This window comes from Ruditapes philippinarum, unplaced genomic scaffold (assembly GCF_026571515.1).
Source record: "Ruditapes philippinarum isolate M1 unplaced genomic scaffold, ASM2657151v2 ctg738_1_1_1_1, whole genome shotgun sequence".
NCBI classification, from domain to species: Eukaryota; Metazoa; Mollusca; class Bivalvia; order Venerida; family Veneridae; genus Ruditapes; species Ruditapes philippinarum.
Genome location: NW_026863645.1, coordinates 231,255 through 246,709, shown reverse-complemented (window position 1 = coordinate 246,709; position 15,455 = coordinate 231,255). Strand labels below are relative to the sequence as shown.

Below are 15,455 nucleotides of genomic sequence, written 5' to 3'. Positions count from 1 at the left end.
CTGTTGGTGTTAGTTTAACATTTATTTCACAATCATAACTGTAAAAGAAAATATAGATATATAAAACACGCACAACTAGGATTCATTTTCGTGGTCTAACAGCTTACCAAAGTTGGGTCTAAAGTTGGCTGAACCAGGTCCATGAAAATGTTCCACCAGACTTGAAGGAATTCTTGACTGTGGCCAGTACCTGGTAGTGGTGTAACTGTCCTTGTGTTTGTGTCAAATGTGTGATGCCATGGTTTAACAGCACCAATAAAGTGAACAATCTTTACTCTCTCTTTGAACCTGATAGCATATAAATTTACTATAATTAAAATCAGCATTTTTTTTCATTCTTCTTTTTATAAATCTGGTTTCTAAAGAAAGAACAATTCATTGGTTTTTGAGGCCTTTAAAATGTAGTAATTCTTATACTTCAATCAATTTTTCGAAGCCAAAACAATTTCTGATTGATATCATTTTTGTTTAATGCTATTAATATCATCTGTAAGTTTAAACAAGAGAGCCAAGATGGCCCTAGATCGCTCACCTGACCCATCAAACTCATCCGAGCAATGACTTAGACAAGCACCCTGTCAAAGTTTGATGACAATTGATTCAAAAATGTGACTACTAGAGCGTTAACAAAGTTTTAAAAAAAACGTTCATAATTTCCTGATATTTTTGGTTTCAAAATTTTCAATTTCTTATGATTTTCCCTCAATAACTGTTACTCTCATCTTAAATTCCCTCTCCTTCCATGTCTGTGTCCTCCCCAAACTAAATGTTGCCTTGAACTTCACAAGCTTGAATATCAAACTTTAACATTATAAAATGTCATGATAAAATTGGTCTTATTTATATATTTTTCTACCTATCCTACAATTTTCCCCAATTTGGCGCTTTATACATTGAACAATACTCTACTTATATAATCTACTTACTGTGTGAAAGCTGGAAGATAACTGTAGAAAGCCTGTGATACGACATTATATATAAAAGGCAGGTGTTTTGATATGTCCTCTGTCGACCACTTGTTAAAGTACATATTAAGTAGACCCTGATCACCTCCTGAAGAACATGTTCAAAAAGAAAATTAATCAGTTCCACTTCAAAGTTTATGCAGCACCATTTGACAACTTCGCTGCTTTATTGTCAGCAAAAGAAAAGTTATATTGTCAATGTGATTAAAAAACATACATTTAAAAGCTTTGTAGTTTTCCAACCAATGTTTTGCCAGAACAAGTTAAGTTGAGAAAGCACAACCTAAAATCTATACCTTGACACTAATTTTAATGCAATACATGTATGTATTATGCATATCAAGATTTACAAAGATGAAATTCAAAAAGATTTAACTATAGTAAAATTGTTCATAGACAAACTCAGAACACCTTTTTTATCAATTCTACTTGTGCTTATGTCATACCTAAAATCATGATTAAAAAAAAAAATCCTCTATTATACAGAGGCTGCAATTTTAAGGCAATTGATTCTACTCCTGCAGCAAATCCATACACAAAATCAGCCAGCATAACACATCTGTGCCCCTGGTCCATCGTCTGCACTGTTTGCTTTTCAGTCAGCCCAATTTTTGAAATTTTCCTTAAAAGTAATAATGGATTTTTTTTAGATATTTAGGATGGATAAAACATGAACTCACCATCAAAGCTGCCTTGTGACGTTGCAAATTGTAGCAGGGATTCGTATGTTTCTAACGATGGTTTGAATACAAACACTCCAGAGTTGAAGCAATCTGGCCAACCAGCATCTGGTGCTGCCGAAAGTTCTTCTCGGTCAAATAATTCATCTACATTCTGTAATACCTGAAGAAGAAATAATCAATCTTCTGCTATAATGACGGCTATAACTTTTGCCAATATCTATGTTTAGTTTATGGGCCTTGGAAAAAAGACGCTCCTTTATAATGCTCGCAAATAAATGTGTGAAGTTTAAACCCACTTCTTTCATTGAGTTTTGGGATACTGACCTGCATGCAAAATCTTAACTAAAGTGTTACAGCGACATTGACACCAGGGTCAGTTACATAGCTATTTCTTTTCTTTGAAAAGTCCAGCTTACAATATGTGAAACAGTACGTAATTATGACAGACTGATGGAAGGACAATCGGACATCTTTTTATGAAGTACAGTCGAGACTGTCATATGCGACTTTCCAAGGGATCTTCAGAAAAAGGTCACATATGACAGGGAGTCTCTAAATACAGTCTCAAAGAAAATTAAATTTAAATACCATCTATCTGTCTATATGTCATTGTGACTGAACATACATAACTGTGTGAAGGAATAATATCTAACCAATTGCAAATAAACATAGGTAATCGTAAATTTTTTTATGTAAATAAAATAAGAATCCATGTAAAACAACTATATATTAGCATGTATATCACATAAAATTTAATTTAATTTTTTGTATTAAGATTTAAATTGAATCTTTTTTGTATAAATTAACTGGAATTTGATGCATCCATGTACTTGTAAAAGTTTAACATATCCATATCCAAATTTTCTGGTTTGGTATCCATATTTTTTCCGTATTAATTATGCAGCCATAGAAAGGTAAATTAAAAAAATGCTGCCTAAAATATCTTTCGTTGGCACTCTATAATTAAAAAAAAAATCTGACACAAGCTTAATCCAGTTTACTCAGGTCATTATATGTACATTACACACCATGCTTCCCATTAAAAGACGCTTAGTGACGTCACTCGATACCTGTATACATGTTAACTGTGTAATTGAGACAGAGATGTGTAGACTTTGTTTGCTACTGGATTATAATTGGACTTAATTATTTTGGCCCTCTGGGTGTTAAAATAGGTATTATTTATCTGATTAACGGACAATTAAAAGGTGTGAAAGTCGTTTAAATCAGACAAAACATTGCATTGGGACCAGACAATTAGGGTCGCTTGTCACATATGACAGGGAGTCGTTTAATTCAGACCATTTTTATAGGAAAATAAGTTGGGAGTACTGAAACAAGGTCGGATAAGACAGGGAGTCGTTTAAATCAGGGGGTCGCTAAGGCAGTCTCGACTGTACCTATTTTGTTCCATGTAAATTAGTTAAAAGCAACAATTATTCAATCATCTTTTGCAGCATTATACAATAAAACAAAATTAATTAGCTTAAGGGTTAAGAATGGCATAATGTATGTATTCGTTTAAGACAAATTAATAGAATATTTTCTCCTTTATCTGCTTTATCAGCATCCAACTTTTACATGACCTGATTTATCATGGAATCTTGTAATCAAATATATAGACAGAAAAGGGAATGTCACTGGCAAATCACCAATTACTTTGTTTTTACCATGTATAATGCTGCATGAATAACATGGCAATTTGATATTTGATATTTTACAAACTGAGATTTTTTTTCCTTATTTATGTACAGTAAGCACTGTCAACATTTTTGGAAGTGGATACAATATACAAGTAGTCTGTACACAATGGTTTATGAATTACATATGCACCAGTCAACTGTAACCCTTGCCCCACTGGGGGCACCATTACCCTAGGGTATTTGTGAGGCAAAAGCAGGGTAAATAAGACAAAATTTTGCCTTTTATCGGTTCACTTCTTAGTTGACCCACATGGTCAACGTTGCTATTTTATTTTTAGGAATAAAATGGTAAATGGTATGTCAAACTTGCAGTACAACAGCATTCACCAGTGATTATAAAAATGTTATAACACATGTTTGATACATCTAAAGCACAAATTCAGATTTCACACATAAAAGTTGGGTGTAGACTCAGGTTGGTGTTATTAACCTATCACATGTATGTTTACTCTACTTTATTCAATATAAAGTGCTGTCAAAGTAATGATAAAAATTCCTATCCTAAAACAGACTAAAACATTTTGTCTATAGATTCTCTAATATATCAATGAGACTGAATTACAATGCAATTGGTAGACAGATGTTTTTGCAATAAATACCTGTTGACATTTTCCCAGCCTCTTATATCAATCAAATAATACTTTCCCCAGTATAAAAAATATACATTCTAAGCCTCTTATCATGAAGAAATATACATTTATACAATACTGCATTTCTACGCTAGACCTATAGTTTTATAGTTTTCTACTGCATAGGCAACATCAATGGCAGCATGACTGTAACAAAAGCTCCTTTAGTCAAGATAAAATGAAATAAATATATGACCACTGAAATATAAAGGTTATTCTTTCACTTGACCTTCTGACCTTTGCTTCTTTTTTTTTTTTACAATTTTTTACTTAAAGGTCAAATAATATAAGTAACCTCCAGAATAAAATAGCTTTCTTAATATTAACCTAGTGACCTACTTTTTGACATTAAATGACCTGATATCATTTGACCTTAACTTTATAAAGGTCAATATGCTAATTACTCAGACACAACTACTGAACTATACTATTTAATGACTGGTTTCTGTTCCTCTTGTCATGTCACATATCATATTCCATATAAACCTTGGTCATCACATCATACTTACTAGGGTATCAGCATCTAAGAAAACAGCTTTATCAAATTGTGTAAGTCTCCAACAGTGAAGTTTTGTGAAGGTCACATTGAGGTCAGGTCTCCCTAGCAACGAGAGGTTAATTGGATCATTGCTGTCTAACACGTTCACTTCTTGTATAACATCAAACACTTGTGCTAGTTGTGATCTGAAAAATAGAATTGTCATGTCAGAATGACTAACTTATACAAGTAATCAATTCTTCATTTCATCTTGCATACACACTTCTGGTAAGGCCTGTACCACATCAGCCCGATGGGAGCGGTACAAACGATTTAAAAAAAAAATCGCTGTGTTTCGTGCAGGCGCTGCAAGATATTCGTACAAATTCTTTAGGGTTCCATGGTTACAAATCTGTCTAGATAGACTGCCAAATTGCCTGCAAAATTTCTACCGCACAGAATTCTATACTAATCATAAAATCCAAATTTTGTGCGGCTGATGTGATAAAGGCTTAAGGACGTTTTTGGGCGTTTTCATATAGACATATAGGCAAAATAAAAACTGTTCAATAGAATTTCTTAAAATGAGAACTGTGTACCCAAATTGATTTGGCTTAAAATGTTTCTATTATCATATTCTAAAAACATGCCAAGTTTTAAGAAATACTATTGAACAGTTTTAATTTTGCCTACATGTCCATATGAAATTTCCCGAAAACGTCCTAAACTTATCAGGCAAAAAGTTAAGTCATTATAATAACAGTAAATGGACAATTCTTTATATTTAGAAAATCCTGGTTATTAATTTGAGATACAGTTAACCTACCAAAATACCAAACCAAAATAAAATATCAGAAATAGTATGATTTTAGATAAATTAATTCATTTGTATTTAGAACTTTTTTTATACAAAAAAAGAAACCTTTCCTTTTCAAAATAGCAAGGACATTGGATTTGACAGGACTGACAGGAGAAAACAAGATTGCATTGAGAAAAATGCTATGCCACCGCATTAATACAACACTAAATAGTAGTGTAGAAACAGATTTTTTTTGTTTCTTTACAATTTTGAAGATTGTCATAAAGCATAGATCCCTGACCTATATTATTCTTATTATCAGATAAATGGTTAAATCTAATGTTAACTCAATAAAAGATCAGAGTAGGAATATATCAATGCACTCGAGTCTAGTGAATTTGGTGGTGAAAGTCATATTTCACACAGCCTAAATTTCATGACTACATCAAAAGGACAACACAGTAAGACTGTGTGACTTTGTCAAAATCTAGGTCAGCTGAAATCAAAGTTCAATTTTACAACTAAAACTGTGCACATGGTCAAAATTTCATTGCTGTACATCAAAGGACAAGAAAGTAGGTCACTGTCCCCTTGGGCAAGGCAAAATTTTGGACCCAAGGGTTTAATTCAAAACAATCTTGATACAGGTCCACCAAACAACATTTCAAGTCAAATATCTAAGCTGTAGCTTTCTCCCATTCAGAAAACATTTGTTTTATTTTCTGTTTTTACTATGTGTACATAATGAGAATCACTGCCCCCGGGCAGGACCAATTTTGACACCAGGGGAAAAATTTGAAGAACTTTAGTAGAGGACCTATAGATGATATTATATAGCAAACATCAAAGCTCTATCCCTTGTTCCTTCAGACAAAAATATTTTTTATTTTTTTTACGATGTGTACATAGTGAAAATCAATGACCCCTGGGGGTGGGGCCAATTTTGACCCCAGGGCTATAATTTGTACAATCTTGCTAGAGGTTCACTACATAATGTTTCATGCAAAATATCTTAACTATAGTCTTTGTAAATTTAAACAAGATGATTTTTTAAGTTTTTACTTTATACATATAAGGAAAACCTATGGCCCCCGGGGCGGGGCTAATTTTGACACTAGAGGCAAAATTTGAACAACTTTGGTAGAGTTCCTATAGATGATATCATTTAACAAATATTAAAGCTCTAAGCCTTGTACCTTCAGACAATAAGATTTTTTACTATATATATATTTAAAATCAATGACCCCTGGGGCGGGGGAAATTTTGACAACAGGGCTATAATTCAACAACAATCTTGCTAGAAGTTCACTTCACAATGTTTCATGCAAAATATCTAACCTCTAGCATTTGTCAATTGCTAGAAGAAATTTTTTTAAAGTTTTTACTATAAGTTTTTACTATATACATATAAGGAAAACCAATAACCCCCCGGGCGGGGCCAATTTTGACCCCAGGGCTATAATTTGAACAATCTTGGTAAGGGTCTACCAGACAATGCCTTATGCAAAATATCTAACCTCTAGGCCTTTTGGGTCTTTACAAGAAGGTATTTTAAGTTTTTACTATATGCACATATAGTGAAAATCAATGACACTCGGGGCGGGCCGATTTTGACCCCAGGGCTATAATTTGAACAATCTTGGTAAGGGTCTACCAGACAATGCCTTATGCAAAATATCTAAGCTCTAGGCCTTTTGGGTCTTTACAAGAAAGTATTTTAAGTTTTTACTATATGTACATATAGTGAAAATCAATGACCCCCGGGCAGGGGCAATTTGACCCTAGGGCTATAATTGGAACAATCTTGGTAGAGGTCTACCAGACAATGCCTTATGCAAAATATCTAAGCTCTAGGCCTTTTGGGTCTTTTACAAGAAGGTATTTTAAGATTTTACTATATGTACATATAGTGAAAATCAATGACCCCCGGGGCCGGGCCAATTTTGACCCCAGGGCTATAATTTGAACAATCTTGGTAGAGGTCTACCAGGCAATGCCTTATGCAAAATATCTAAGCTCTAGACCTTTTCAGTCTTTACAAGAAGGTATTTTAAGTTTTTACTATATGTACATATAGTGAAAATCAATGACCCCCGGGGCGGGGCCAATTTTGACCCCAGGGCTATAATTTGAACAATCTTGGTAGAGGTCTACCAGGCAATGCCTTATGCAAAATATCTAAGCTCTAGACCTTTTCAGTCTTTACAAGAAGGTATTTTAAGTTTTTACTATATGTACATATAGTGAAAATCAATGACCCCCGGGGCGGGGCCAATTTTGACCCCAGGGCTATAATTTGAATAATCTTGGTAGAGGTCTACCAGACAATGCCTTATGCAAAATATCTAAGCTCTAGGCCTTTTGGGTCTTTACAAGAAGATTTTTTAAATTTATTCTTTTAATTCCTTTTGGTTGCCATGGCAACCAGATTTCTGCATGGAATGAAATTCTTTGAACAACTTTGGAACCCCTTCACCCAAGGATCAATCCTGCCAAGTTTGGTTGAAATTGGACTAGTGGTTTTTCACAAGAAGATTTTTTAAGTTTACTATAATTATAATCTATATAACACACACACAAACAAACAAACAAACAAACAAACACACACACACACATACACACAGGTGAATCGCTATATGCCACCGCATCGCAGATGCTGCGGTGGCATAAAAATCTGACTAGGAGGTTAAATTACCACAAAGTTCACTTAACCTTGACCTTGGGCATTGTTCATCAAATTCACTAGTAGGCTACATTCCCATAGCTTCTTACAACAATTACAATGTCAGATAAAAAACACTATTTATTTCATCAATGTTATCATTTAACAGTAGCTGTATGTTTTACTTGACATGACATGGAGATTTTAAAGTACTTTCATATAAACTGCACACAAACCTGAATGGCAAACAAAATGTTACAGACAGACACTTCTAATTATGGTGAGGTATTGCTGCTAGGCTAGATGCAAAATCACATATTGATTTCAGTATATATAAATACTACACTATATCCCAGACAATTAAATTCTGTGCAACAATGACATAAAATTTGCAGAGTCCAATTTAATCTATTGAAAACAACTCCTTCAAGGTTGTTGGCTTCGAACACCTCTTGTTGCTGCGGGGCTCAAATCTCTGCAATGACTTTGGAATCTTTAATGTGAGGAAGCTACCCATGCAGCAAGCTTACAGAACATCAGATTCTACTCAGGTGCCTGCTTGTACCTGACATATTGCACAGAGGGACAATCAAGGTCTCTTACCACAAATTAAGCTAGAATGATGCCAGTGTTGATGTAACTTAAAACTCAACAAAACAAACAATTCATTTCCAGTTTAATGCTTCCTAGATACCAATATTATATAGGGAAACAATTACTCTTTTCAATCTGTTATTTCTATCAACTTATGAAATCTTATATTGAGAATATAATTATGTGCATATTTGCTTAATTTTAGCAGTAAGTCAATGTGCATGTCTTAATATTTGAGATGACCTTCTAGCAGTAAGTCAATGTGCATGTCTTAATATTTGAGATGACCTTCTAGCAGTAAGTCAATGTGCATGTCTTAATATTTGAGATGACCTTCTAGCAGTAAGTCAATGTGCATGTCTTAATATTTGAGATGACCTTCTAGCAGTAAGTCAATGTGCATGTCTTAATATTTGAGATGACCTTCTAGCAGTAAGTCAATGTGCATGTCTTAATATTTGAGATGACCTTCTAGCAGTAAGTCAATGTGCATGTCTTAATATTTGAGATGACCTTCTAGCAGTAAGTCAATGTGCATGTCTTAATATTTGAGATGACCTTCTAGCAGTAAGTCAATGTGCATGTCTTAATATTTGAGATGACCTTGGTGGTAGTAGCTGATACCTGGATGTGTTCTCCTCTGCATATCATGTCAAAATGGTGATTACAAAATGCCAAGTTATCTTTCAATTTAGCAGACACCAAAATGCAATTGACAGACAGACGGATTTCCTAAGAAGACGATGGTAACTTCAGTGTTCTCACTATTGTTCTTTTTAGCCACAAAAAGGGAAAGATTTAGCCACATAAAAGCTTTCAGAATGAATGACATCAAAGAAAAAATACAGTTCCCATAATTGTTCTTAAAGCCACATAAGTATCCAAATGTTACAGCAGCTGTTTTAAGGAGTATCACATCAATTTAATAGTAAGAGAACACTTTATTTTGAAGGTGACATTGCTTTGTTAAGTCTGGTTGCAAAATTAATGCATCAAAAAAATTGCATCACACAAATTTCACTGGCTTCAAAGATAACCCTTTTTTGTGGCTTTTGTGTTTTAGCTTCCTGGAATATGTTTTTTTTTCTCTGATAAAACTTCAAATGTTTAAACATCAGTATGAGACTGCTATAAACATTCACAGAACATTCATATTCTTATCTAATTAACACATATCACCTTTAAAATATCTCTAACATATCTTTTGCATGATTACGCTGATACATTTAACTTTACAGTGATAGCAAAATATCTTGAAATCCCTCAACAGGCAAAGTTCCAACAGACAGCACTGCATTATTTTTTGTACTTTATTTTCATGATCATTTATCAAGTTGTGTTTATTAAAATATGAAATGGGGTAAAGGGATATTTCTTTACTGGAGATAATTAACACACATTATTTTTCAATTATGTAATTAATCAAACAATACAATGTCATGTATTATATTTACCTTAACTATCTTAACTATACTTAAATTGTCAATGTCATTTTATCTGAATGATCAATTATATTCAACTTAAATAGGGGGGGGGGGGGGTAGCAGGTATGGGGGTGGAAGTAAAAAAGAAATTTGGCTATATAATAGTTATATAATAAACAGTCTTGGCAAAATTTTCCAGGAATGTATACTTATGTACTGTTACATCAGGCAAGCTTTGTAATTTTCTACCTGGTATGAAAAATAACTACCGTCTTCATACTGTGACCTAGATTTATTCATTTTCCAAAAATCATGTGACAGCATTTTGTTTATCTGTGAACTAGAAATAGGTCACTCATTCATAAGCTTAAAATAAACGCACTAATACAATAATGCTGACCTTGAAAAGCAGTCACAAGTACTCCTGTAAAAAAGTAGAGAAAAACGAAACAGAAAACGACCTTGACCAGACCTAAATAATAGCAAGTGAGAAAATACAGAATTGACTGAAAAATCAGCCCCAGCATGATATCAAGGATTTGTCAAGGCAAATAGGACCTATTTATCAATATGACATTTTTTGCCAATGTTTTTAAATGTTATTAGATTTACTACTGACAGTATAAGTGCATATTTCCTGTATAATTTGTACTTCAGCTGATTTTTTTTTTGTTTTGGCCAAATAATAAATTGTTGTCTGCATCTCCCTGTCTGTCATTTGAAGTAATTTATATACACAAATCATGCATAAAATGAATTATTCTATTCCACACTGCAAAAAGTAGTCCTACAGAAAATTTTGTAGTATTGCATGTTTCGTTGAATCTCATGGATTGAAAGGAAGCTTTAGGACAACTAGAATTACAACTAAATGAAGTAGAATACTTGGATAAAGAAAGAGTTCAAAATCAAAAGGTCTTAATATATGTTTAATTTAATACTGTTTCCCATGAACTTATATTACATGTATAATGCTCAATAATTGGTTTATCAACTTCCTAATATCAATAGGGCATAAAATGACTTTCTCTTTGAAGATCTTTCTATGAAAAATATCAAAAAAAAGTTTTATTACAACTTGCTGTAATCTATCTATTGCAAATTAATCTACATTGCAATCTATTGCAAAATAAACAGCTGAAGAGAACACAATATACTCAAGGTGAAAGTCTAAAATATATCTATTAAAAACCACTATCTTTCAATTACGGTCACTCTGACATTGAGGGGCAAACAGCAACTTTTCAGATTTTACTGGTTGAGGATCACTGCAGGTACCCCCAGCCCCCCTCAATGAACCATTATAAGGATACTGCTGGCACATAAGTATAGAACCATCAACTAAAGTTAAGGTTGCTGATTGAAAGATTTACAAGTCCAGTTACAGTCACATTCACTGTAAAGGGCAAATGATTCAACATCAGTCACCATATTTAATTATTTAGTCATGTTGACATGAACTTAGTAAAGCTAAACATGTAACTTGCAACTCATTCAATACTGCAACAATTATTGATTTAGCAAAATCAAAGACAGAAATAAGCAATTGAACATCACAGCATATGTTGTGCATGTCTGTAAGCTATCAAAATAATTCTTTGACTTTTCTCTATTTGGAGGGAGCCTGTGCTTATGATGTAATATATTTCTTGAAACAATTTCTCAGGTAAACAACAGTTTGCTGTTCAGTTTGCTGCTGACATATATATTATATAATTATGCAATAATTATTTTGCACTTAAGAAACAGTTTCATGTCCATCGATCAGAAACAAAGATAAGACAACTCTGAGCATAATTAGGGCATCAGAGCACGTGGTATATTAGCAAATGAACATGTGATATGTGATTTAACATCATAATTTATCAGCAAAATATCATTGTATTAGTGAATGTTATCTTCTTTTATATACCTTACTGTTCTAACAGCCAACTATTAATAAAGTATGCCAGACTTGCTGATACTATGCCAATGTTGGGGGGAATTTCTCTCTATTTCAACATACAATACAGCATACAAATATCTAAATGGCAAATAATTATAAATACTGCCTTCCTACACATTGTCATTATGAAATACAACAACAACACCATGTGACACTTATCAAACTAAATCCCCCAAAACAGAACAATTAGATACTTCTTCATTAGATATTGCAGAGAAATCTGCCAGGGACAAATGGTATAATTTATTCCACGCATTTCTGAAGGTCGTAAATGTGGTTTTTGGATGTACTTATTTTATTTACGGCTTAGTTAGCCATATATCTTCTTTCTCAGATAATACTAAGCCATCAGTGGTGAAACCTTAAAATGATTTTGTTTTTTATTGCAAGTTGTACATGAAAGGAGAAATTGAGAAACAAGTAAAATTTATACTACATACGTTATTATTATGCCAGCAGTCATCTTGTAATTCAATCATAGTCAACTGAATTTTTAGTATTCTTTTTTTGAAACTCTGCAGATCCTTGCCAGTATTGTGTCCAAATATCGTAAAGCAAAATTACATTTTTGTATCAACTCGGATAAATGCACTGTACAATTAATCTGTAGTTTTGGGTATGTTTTACCAAAACAAGACTGCATTTGTGAAATGCAATGCCACTGCATTGTATACAGTATCAAAAGCAGTTACCCTTGTATATCTCAACAAATAATGATCAATTTCAAATAGAACTTGAGTTTAATATTTGAGCAATTTAGCAAAACTATAATCATTATGTACATTAATATTAAGATATGTATAGGTCACTTATAAACAAAATTAACTAGAAGAGGTTTTGTCACAAAAACATACGTCTCCCATAACTTAATATGGTATTGATTAGTGATGTTCCGATTGTCGCAAGTCGCCGATGATCAGTTAATGTTATGTAAAACGACAATAATCAATTCACAAAAATTTGTTCCGCGACGTCGTCGAAAATGTTTAAAGTATCAAAGGGAATTAATTCTGACGGTAATTTTCTTTTAGGAACACCTCGCTGATCGCAAAAAAATCACTCTGAGACAATTTGGAGTTGAACAGGATCAATAAGTGATGTAAACAATAGTAATAAAATGTGATGTGAATATTCTTATTCGACATCCATTGAAAAATAAAATCTATTTCGTAAAATTATGACTATATTAGGTTAAAACTGTGTTGAAAAGTGTTAAATGAAGTTCAATGTTGTTAGTCCCTTGGTAAGAAATGTTAATTCCCTATTTCTTTTTAACGCGACTTTATTCGAAAGTTATCGATTATGTCCCATCCGACTGAACCGATGATCGATTGGGACAAATTTCATCCGATTTCCATCACTAGTATTGATCACTCCTGTGAAGTTTGGTCAACATCCTGCCAGCAGTTTGACCTGAGAAAGCCGGACAAGCTCAATGCAGACATACAGATAGATAGACAGACAGTGAAGGCAAAAACAAGATGTCTCCAAATATTTTAGGGAGTCATAATGATAAAATTAACAGGAAAACCTTAATGTTAGATCACTATAAAATATAGGTCTGCCAGGGTCATATAATATTTTGACAGGCACTAGTGACCAAGTCGCTCACCATATTAGCAAAGGTAACATCAAAATATTATTCTGAGGTGGTTTATATGAGTTTATCACTATCATAATCAGTTTAGTAACAGTGTAAAATAGCCTTTTATAGAAATCCTTGTGCAACTTACCTCATAGAATTTGAAACACCCTCTGTAATCATAACAACTAGTTGCCGGGTTGTTCTGACCCTTTTTAATGAATTTCCTAGCACTAGACATCCTAGTGAGTATGTGTCGTTTGTTGCTAAGGTAACAAAAGCTTCTCTTCTGTCTGAAAATAGAAATACAATTAAGTTAATTAAAATTTTTACATATAGTCATCAGGATCTAACATGAATAGGCTGAATTATGTATATTCAATGATATATTTACGCACTACATTTATCAGTTATTTGTAAATATGACGCCCACCCCATCCCCCAACTCGTGCTGGGAATAACAGGTTCCAAATGTTCCAACCATGCTGGGTTAGTACATTTATTATATTTTTGTACCAAAAGTAGCCAGTGCTGTCTGTTGATTTGGTGGCAATTTTACAACCTAACTGTCCTCCAAAGAACAGATTTAATCATTACATTTACAACCTGTCTTCCAAAGAACAGATTTAATCAGAGTGCTTTGCTGGTCCCTAAGTCAAAGTCCTTGCTATTTTCCTGGGAGGAGAGTGGCATATAGGTGTTTGGTGCATAAATGAGTATATGACACTGTTTCATTTTTTCTTATCTACACCAGGTTAAATCACAGAAACAATATGATCTATATCACATTGACGAGCTTAAACAATTATGATTGAATCATAAATTGCACTTCACTATACTTCCATATGCCGGTAATACAAATTTAGTCATTATAAAAAGACTTAAACATTACCTTGAATACTTGCTGATCATCGAAGAAATCAATGAAACCTAACAAGATACTATGATAGAAGACAATCCCTACTTAGACCAAATTAAACTGCAATCAAATCATACAAAGTGGTTCATTCCTATGATAACAGCAGCCCTGCATACTTTGCTATCATGTAGCTAAGTTAATGTAGATAATGACCATGATTATATGGATAAAGTAAATTGGTGAAATTTTCTGTATCTGACACATTAAAAAGTGATCAAAACTTCTCTCACTGCATTTACAAAATCACTTATTTCTTAAAAGCAAGGATTATGGCTCTAAACACAAGCAGGCCAAAATGGCACACTAATAATGAGGGTGTGAAGGGGGTTGGAGGGAAATAATATGATGTGAATGAGAGGGTAAAATCAGAAAAGGGTGGGTGGAGCACAATTTGAAAAGAGAATGTGAGTCACACTTTGAACAGGGTATGAGAGGCATAATTTAAAGAGAGTGGGAGAGTCACAATTTGAACAGGGTATGAGGGGCATAATTTAAACAGGGTATGAGGGGCATAATTTAAACAGGGTATGAGGGGCATAATTTAAACAGGGTATGAGGGGCATAATTTGAGTGTTTTATAAAAATAATTTAACTCATGCTAATAAAATATGCAATGGCAACATCTGAACAACACTGTTACTCAGTCTGGTAGAAACATACAAAGTAAATTCTTTTAAATTTTATAGATGGTGCTTGGATGCTAGGTTTGCAGATCAGGAAGCTCACTCAAACACTTTATGTTACTCAGCTCTCAACAAGCATTGTTGCCTACATTTGTTTATTCTACGATATTTTTGTGTCAAGTTTGAACCTGTATAATTAACAATCCTTTTGTCTTATATCTACAATACAGTACATCTAGTCTATGTAATGTTTATGGAAACTGCATAATGGCACCAAATAACCGATAATATGATAACAATACAATAATCATCAGCTTTAAGATTCATCTTTATAATAAAGCATACAAAATATGAAAACAGAGTGTATAAATAATTGGCCATTTTCACCATAACCTTCCATTTCACCTTAGTTTGACTGTTTGACCTATATATAAAAACATTACAACCTG

The 15,455-nt window shown here is 33.3% G+C and overlaps 1 protein-coding gene across 1 annotated transcript in view; it reads right to left on the bottom strand.

Moving 5' to 3' along the window:
- The window catches only part of LOC132722792 (uncharacterized), a 59,133-nt gene that overhangs the window by 27,780 nt on the left and 15,898 nt on the right, over positions 1 to 15,455 (bottom strand). Inside the window, exons 2-6 of the mRNA XM_060707355.1 lie at positions 13,616 to 13,757; positions 4,490 to 4,664; positions 1,646 to 1,808; positions 927 to 1,053; positions 108 to 288 (exon numbers count right to left, since the gene is read on the bottom strand). Coding sequence (XP_060563338.1) covers positions 108 to 288; positions 927 to 1,053; positions 1,646 to 1,808; positions 4,490 to 4,664; positions 13,616 to 13,757 — 788 coding nt within the window. The remainder of the gene's footprint in view (positions 1 to 107; positions 289 to 926; positions 1,054 to 1,645; positions 1,809 to 4,489; positions 4,665 to 13,615; positions 13,758 to 15,455) is intronic.